Raw genomic sequence first — 7,783 nt, 5'->3', positions numbered from 1 at the left:
GAACTCGGGAAAGAGATGATCAAACACCTGATCTTGAAAAACGTTCATGAGAAAACCCAGCAGCTGAGCTACAGGTGCGTGGGAAGTTTTTTCTTTCCTTTCTGCTCCTCACACTGCGTCCTCATCCTTCCTGCTGTACCAGTCACGTTAGCAACTTCCCTCGGATTCACCTGCCCCCCTCCCCTTGGGCTGTGTACTTACATAGCAGGACAGAAACCTGCTAATTCAGAGGCACAGCCCTTGTTCCTGGCAGGAGTAGTTTAAATGAAATGCCTCTTTTTTTTCTTTTTTTTTTTTTTTTTTTTAATTCTGTTTTGCTGATACTTCTGTCTGTGAGGCATTTCCAGTCTAGTGAGATTTTAATTGTGGATGTATGCCAGCCAGTCAGTAGCGTGTCCTAAAACCACTGCTCCCATGAGTCCCACTGGATGCCGAGCCTCTCCAGAGCTGGGAGGGTGGCAGGGAGTGCTGAAACTCCAGTGTTTCTGCCAAACGTGTTTTGCTTGTGCTGCATGGCCTGGGAATGTCAAATCCTGTTTGAGGAAGGGGTGGGTACCTTGAGCTGGGAATGGGCTTCCAGGACACCTGGGTTATGCCCCTGTTTCTGCTGATTTGCTACCCTTGGGGTCAGGAGTGTAAAGTGCTTCCAATTGTGGGCTCCAAGGGAGTTTGATTCTTTATTCTCTCTTCTGTGGTCTAAATTAACGACAGCTGCCTGTCCTCAGACAATATTTCTTGTTTTGATTTCATTATCTAGATGTCCTTCCACGCAGTTCTTCTGCACTGTTTTTCCACAGCCCATCACTCTGAGCCCTGGTATGTCCTTATCTCTGCCCATCGTTTTCCGGCCCACTGAAAAGGTAAAGTGGCAACGTCAAAACTGCTCCCGGTGCTCAGGGTGGCCCCCAGAGGGGCGGGGGGCCTCTGCCTCTCTTGTCCTTTCTGATGTGTTTTCACTTGAATGAACCTGTCCTTGGGGAAGGCTCTAGCATAGAAAGGCTGGGCAGCGTGACCTTCCCACTCTCCCCACACCCTCATCGCTTGAGGGAGCCCTAACACCTGACTTCTCTGCAGAGTTCGCCAATAATTAGGAGAGGGATCCTCACAGAAAGGCATTCCCGGTTTTCCACATGCTGATTCTGGCCATGAAATCAGTGGGATAAGGTGCTCAAGCTGTCCACACCTGGTTTGATCTAGGGAGCCTCATCTAGTTCAGGACACTGGGCTGAGATCTGCTCTCTTACAGGAGATCCCAAAGCCTGTATATTGAAAGGCTGTTGATTTGCTGTAAGGGATGAATCTGGCTTCACACACAACCCACAAGTCTGAAGCTTGTGTCCACTTTTAAAAGAGGAAGAACATAAGTGAAGTTCAGGAGTTGGACCCGATGATCCTTGTATGGGTCTCTTCCAACCCAGTATATTCTCATTCTGATCCTATAGATGAGGGCCTCCCTTCTTTTGGACAGAGTGGGTTTCTTTAAGCTTTATTTTTAACAGTAATTATTCCTTTTGCCCTTTTCCTTGTTTTTCAGTTTGTTCCTGCTGTGTGTCTTGGCTCTGAGTGTAGATCTCTGGCTCTTGTCCACAGCTGTATGCCTTTGATGTGTATCTCAGTCCCAGCCATAGAGCCTGATCATTGGGTAGACTCCCAGTACCCAGCTCTCTCAGTATCATGGGTTTTCTGACGACTGTTCAGTGTTCCCTTTATGAAACAAGCTGCTGGCCTCATTCCATTTGCTGTGAATACTTTGTCTGGACCACATCAATCACTAAAGCAGGAGCCTCCCTTTCTTAGAGAGCAAGGACTGCGTGTGCTGCAGCCCCCAAGGTCTCTCCTTACCTGTGTAAGTCGTGCTCAGGAGAGATGGTGACTTGGGAGCATGGAAAACCCATATCTTGCAATTCCTTCTATCTCAGCTGGTTAGCAGATGTCCTGGGGCTATTTGTACCCAGCGCTGTCAACACTGCGTCTTTAAGTTGTGTGTTATCCGCTTAGGCCTCTAGCTGACAAAGCTCTTAATCAAAGACTAATATTTCTGTGCTCGTGGAGCTCCAGGAGGTGTTGTATGTGCTTCAGTTAAGCTGAAATGAGACCTTGAAAAGGCCAAAAGAAATCTGTCTGCATCAAAACAAACCAGGTGAAACTAAGGTGGCCTTCAGCTGCTCCCTGGGGGTGTTTGTGTGTTCCCTGCCAGGGCGAGGGCTGTGCCTGAGCGCCAGTACTGCAGGATGGACCCTGACTAACTGCTGCCCTCCCTTGCTTTCCTGTGCAGAGGGAGTATGAAGACAGTATCTGTTTTAAGAAGGCTGAGGGGGAGTTCTCTGTCACCCTGAGTGCTACGCTTCCACGCTGCTGGCTGTCCTTCCCAGCTGCTGTCCGGTTGCGCCCCTGCGCTGTCCACAGTGTCACGGAGACGATGTTCCCTGTGCGCAACACCGGGTGAGCGAGACATGGCTGGGCAAACCCTCCTCCTGTGCCACCTTCCCGGACTCTCCAGGGAACACAACTCATTGCAGCTGCTGTCAGACCTCCTCTGAGGTCACAGCAGCAAAGGCAGTGGTAGTGCTGGCCAGGTCTCACTGTGGGCACACCTTGGCGCCTCACATCTGTTTCCAGCATTTGCTGAGAACCATGCACAGGAGATAACTGGGGGACCAGCATGGTGTCCCACTGAGAAGATCCCACATCCCCAGGAGAGGCCTGGGCTTCTAGCTAACAAAAAGCAGGTGGCCTAGCATGGGCAGGGAGAGGTGACCCACCAGCAGGATGCATTTAGTTTTCTCTGTGACTTGGTCTGTCTTCCCTCAGCACAGAAATGCCAGTGCTCCAGCTGACCTCTTTTGAGGGAAGCAATATGGAAGTTGGAGAGTCTCTCCAGTGCCTGCTGTGGTTCATGGAGCTGCCCAAAGCAGTGGCAGCATTCTGTGCCTTGGACTCGTGATTTAGGAGCAAACAGTGCTCCCCGTTAGCAAGGACTGCCTTATTGTAATTCAGTCAGCACGGTAGAAAGATGTGCAGTGAAGAACCTAGGTAGGAAGGAGGGGTGCTTCCAACCATTTACAGTGAGAGAAAAATAACCTTTACTAGTTAAATGATTGGGATCTCCTGGAGAGAGTCCAGAGAAGGGCTACAAAGATGATTAAGGGCCTGGACCATCTTCCCTGTGAGGAAAGGCTGAGGGAACTGGGGCTGTTCAGCCTTAAAAAAAGACAACTGAGAGAGGATCTGATTGATGTTCATAAATATCTCAAGTGTGGGACACAGGGGGAAATGGCCAGCCTCTTTTCAGTGGTCTGTGGGGACAGTATAAAGGGCAATGGCCTCAAGCTGGAGCACAGGAAGTTCTGCACCAATATGTGGCAGAACTTTTTCCCAGTGAGGGTGACAGAGCCCTGGGACAGGCTGCCCAGGGGATGTGGAGTCTCCTTCTCTGGAGATATTCAAGATCCATCTGGACATCTCCCTGTGTGACCTGTCCTAGGGAACCTGCTTTGGCAGGGGGATTGGACATGATGATCTCTGGAGGTGCCTTCCAACCCCTATGATTCTGTGATCCTGTGAATCTAGCTGGGACATGGCCTGTGCTCCCAAAAGCAGTCAGCTGATGCAGGAGGAGAGTGGAAACGACAGAGGGCACATCTGCCTTAAGCAGAGCAAGGTATCCGCCAGAAACCATTTCAAATGATTCACTCTCCCATCAGAGAAATGATTTGTGCTGGCTGAAGGGTCAGGGTGGTGGAGGTATGGATGGTAAGTGACACATAGCCTGGAAACAATGAAATATATAAAGTTGATGGTATGTTGTGTTCTTTGCACAAATCAACCAAGCAGGAGCTCTGGAGAGCTGAATGAGCTCAGTCCTCTCTCCTCACCTGGGCATACCACAGAAGAATAAATGTTCATTTGGAATTAAACAGCAAGTTTGGATACAGAAAAGGCAAACACTTCATTCAGGAGCTGATTTGTTTGCTGTCACATGGTGAAGCTGAGAAATTTTATGGCCATTAATAAAGTTCACTAGATGTAACAGCTAAGATTCATTAAAGCAAGAGGAGAGCATTTGCAGAGCCCAGAGACAAAGTTCTTCCCAGCACCACATATTTGGCTGGATGCATTAGGGATTCTGCCATTCCACATTGGCTGCTTCACCTCCTAACCAAATAACCAGCCCATGGGAAAGGTCCATCCTACATGTGATTGCACAGGCAGCAAAGGATCCATTCACCTACTTAAAACCTGTCTCTGTTTCCTAGTGACCTTGTTACTGTGTTTTCCTGGGAGATGCCAAGCCCTTTCTCCATGATTCCTGACTGTGGCATGCTGAACCCAGGTGCTGAGTGCATGGTCAAAGTGGTCTTCCAGCCCAAGGTGGCTATGGCCTGTGACGTGGCAGCAACGTGCTGGTTTGGAGGTGAAAAGAAACAAAAGAGGACTATTCAGCTAAATGCCCTGGGTGAGTCTGTCTGGCCTTTAACACTGAAAGAAGTGTGTGTCATCCCTAACTGAGGAATAGCATCCCACGGCGAGACTGAGTCAAGGTTGGCCCCAGTCAGTGATGAACAAGTGAAGCCCATGGTTCGAAAGTGGCCAGTGAAATCTTCTACTATAATATTGTCTATTTGGAAGTGTTATCTGAAGAGACAGTAGGGACAGAAGGGTCCAGTGTGCCCCCTGACATGGTTTGGCCAAACTGGTGTTTCTGGAGCCTGTTTAAGTTGACAGAGGGGAAGAAAGTAAATGAGTTCATTGGCAAAATGCAAAAACCTCCAGGAACTCCTGGTTGTGCCTGCACTCAATCTCCCCTGTCTGTCCCTGCTAGGGAAATATCTAAAGCTTTCTGGATGTGAGCTGGAATAAGCAATGGTGCCATTAGCAAGTCCTTGCCTGAAGTGCCTTGTATGGCCACTGACAAGTGAAAGAAGTGACTCAGGTTTAGTAAATTAGAGCTGGAAGGGAGCTGATGTGGTTCAAAGCGGGACCATCTTTGGAGGTAGATCCAATGTCAGGGTTACCTGATGTTGTTCCGAGACTTGTACAGTTGAGTGCTGAATATCTAAGGATGGAGATTCCACCTCTCTTTCTCAACCCAGCATTTAATTCCCTTTAACAGCCAAATACCCCTGCCTGCGTGTGAGTGTGACAGAGGAGGAGCATGAAGGTGTACAGCCTGGGAAGTTTCAGGATGTGCTGTGCTTTGGATCAGTGCCAGTGGGGACAACTGCAGAGAAGTCTGTAGAAATCCTCAACCTGTCAGTGGTATGTGAAGAGCGAGATTACTTCTTGTGAGAGGGTGGCATGCTGGCAGGTTTCCCTGGGGTATGTGGTCTTGAGTATCCTCCTTAAAGCCGTGAAGATAACCCAAGTAGGAGTGTGAATAAAGCAGAGATGATGAGCCTTCCCCCACCAAACAGGCCATTCAGTCTTGGCTTTCAGCTGCAGTGCTAGAACCATACCCATTTGCAGCTTGGTATGGCAGTTCCCACCTGCTTGATGCAGATCAGGCAGCTATCATGGTCCTTCATGCCCTGCAGCTCTCCTGCTCACCCTGGACAAGCCCATCCCTCCTGGGTGACAGTCTCAAATTGGCATTCATGCATTCCAGGCAGCTGATGGGTCTTCTTCTGGTGCAGCAGTGGTGGCTCGTCCGCAGGCTCTGCAACTTGGTGCTGGCAAAGACATTCAGGTTACAGTGGTGCTCAGCATCCCCAGGCAAGGGTCAAGACCTTCTTCAAGGGGTTTGAGGAAGGTGTCAGAGCATCAGTCTTGTTTTGTGTGAGAAGAAAATCCCCAGACAAGGTGGGACTCTGGATGGAGAGAAATGTTATCTGCCTGACTGTCCTGGTCACAGTAGTCACTTAGGCAACTTTGGCTCTTGAGGACACCTGGAGCCATCCTTTCCCTGCCAGGAGGGACACTCCAACCCCAGAGATCACCAGCACATTTTGTTGCAGGCCACTGACTTCCGAGCATGTGGTGGGAGCTTGCTGCTGCACTCCAGCTCGCTGCTGTGCTCCAGCAGAACAGGGCTGTGGAGGCTTGTGCAGTATTACCATGCTGAGATACAGGAGTCTTGGTGGGTTTGGTGGTTTTCAGCTCTGCTGAAAGCTGCAGTTCTTCCCTGATTAGTGTCCCACGTTCAGAGCTGCTCCGTCTCCTGACGGTTCCTTTGTTAACCCATTTCTACTCTGGTCACAGGTAGATGCACCATGTAGGATAGAAAGAGCAAAAGACCCTCTGCCTCGAGACGGTGCTTTCTCCTGTGACATGTCCCATGGTGTTGTCCCTGCCAGAGGGAAGCTGTCCCTGCGCATACGATTTCAGCCGCAGGCCGTGGGACAGCACAGTACTGACTATTTCACCATCCGATCTGCTGGGTGCCTCCTGCACACTGTCCTGAAGGTGGTCGGCTCGTGCAAAGGTACCAGAGTGAAAACCTTCCCTGTTTCTCCCTGTCTTCTTCTTGGCACTGCAGGAGGGAAAGGGCAAATTCTTGGGGAGGGACTAGGGACTGTCACAGCCCTGTCACATACCTACCTTCTGCTGAGATGAGGTGATTGTGGCTTGGGGAAATTGGTTAAGCACAGCAGTGGCTTGTGAACCTGTTGACACAAACAGCTCCAACAGCCCCAGGATGTGTCTTGCATGTTGTTGTGCTAGGTCCTTTGGTGTCCCTGCACCAATACTCTGTGGACTTTGACTGGATCAAGCTTGGGGAAAGGTTGATGAAGACGCTGAAAATCAGCAACATCTCAGATGTCCCAGCCTATTACCAGTTTGATATTGATGGCAGAGGGAGCGTCTTCTCCTTGGATCGCCCCTGTGGAGTCTTGGAGGGCACAACAACACTGGCACTGAAGGTCACCTTTCGACCTACTCACCCCATCAGCTATCACCGCAGAGTGGTGTGCCTTGTCCACCATCAGGTAGGAGAGGCAAAGGGTGGTTTCATCACTGACAGCTCAGAGGACTCTTCCAACGTAATCCACCAGGGCTGGCCACTCTTGCTTAGTAGTCCCTGGAAATCTCTTCCCATGGCATTCCCATTGTCCTGAGCAGAATTCCCAAGCTGCAGGCTCCTATCAGCAGTAGAGGGCTGCTGCAGACAGCCAGTGGTGCCTATGGGTGGGGTGAGGTGCATCCTCAGTGCCTCCTGTCCATCTAGGACCCTGAGTTAAATCCAGCTGCACAGCAGTGCACCAACTGCCTTCAACTTTCACTCCAGTTTCAAGGAAGTTCTTGGGCTGCATCAAGGCATGAAGTAAATGGCAGCCTAACATTGCAGACGCCAAGCCTTTCCCAGGCATGGTTTTGGAAGTGAGGCAGTAGGATAGTCTAACTCTCAAAGCAACCACAGATGGACAGTTTATTCCTTAAAATCCTTTCTGGTGTTTTCTCAGGAACCCATGTATGTGGACTTCTTTGGTACCTGCCATTCAGATGTAGATAAGCCAGCCATCCTTCAGGCAAGACATCTCTCCCAGTACCGAACAAACATGGTGAGGGGACTGACCTACTACCCCCCTGATATCCTGAGTGTGATGCTGAAGGATGGGAAGCTGCAGGTGGATGAAAAGGGAGCCCTCATGCTGCCTCCCGAGGTATGAGCTGCCCTGGAATCTGAGATACTCCTAAGCTGTTCTCTGCAGATGCTGGGTTTCTGTTGCACAGGCCAGACAGGTGTAGAAACACTTGCAGGTGCTGGACTGAGTTCTTTAGGAACTGCTGGGAATGTTCCCTACACACACCAACACTGTATCTGTGTCAGTTGGGTCTTACTAAG

The 7,783-nt window shown here is 50.1% G+C and overlaps 1 protein-coding gene across 1 annotated transcript in view; it reads left to right on the top strand.

The window, feature by feature from the left end:
* Window positions 1-7,783, top strand: part of CFAP65 (cilia and flagella associated protein 65) — a 31,492-nt gene continuing 23,709 nt past the window's right edge. Inside the window, exons 1-8 of the mRNA XM_084264459.1 lie at window positions 1-74; window positions 758-860; window positions 2,276-2,442; window positions 4,257-4,456; window positions 5,114-5,259; window positions 6,199-6,421; window positions 6,661-6,926; window positions 7,401-7,601. Coding sequence (XP_084120585.1) covers window positions 16-74; window positions 758-860; window positions 2,276-2,442; window positions 4,257-4,456; window positions 5,114-5,259; window positions 6,199-6,421; window positions 6,661-6,926; window positions 7,401-7,601 — 1,365 coding nt within the window. The 5' untranslated portion in view covers window positions 1-15. The remainder of the gene's footprint in view (window positions 75-757; window positions 861-2,275; window positions 2,443-4,256; window positions 4,457-5,113; window positions 5,260-6,198; window positions 6,422-6,660; window positions 6,927-7,400; window positions 7,602-7,783) is intronic.

This window comes from Gallinula chloropus (genome assembly GCF_964237585.1).
Source record: "Gallinula chloropus genome assembly, chromosome: 5".
NCBI lineage: Eukaryota > Metazoa > Chordata > Aves > Gruiformes > Rallidae > Gallinula > Gallinula chloropus.
The sequence above is the reverse complement of the archived record's forward strand: the minus strand, read 5'-3'. Positions and strand labels throughout refer to the sequence as shown.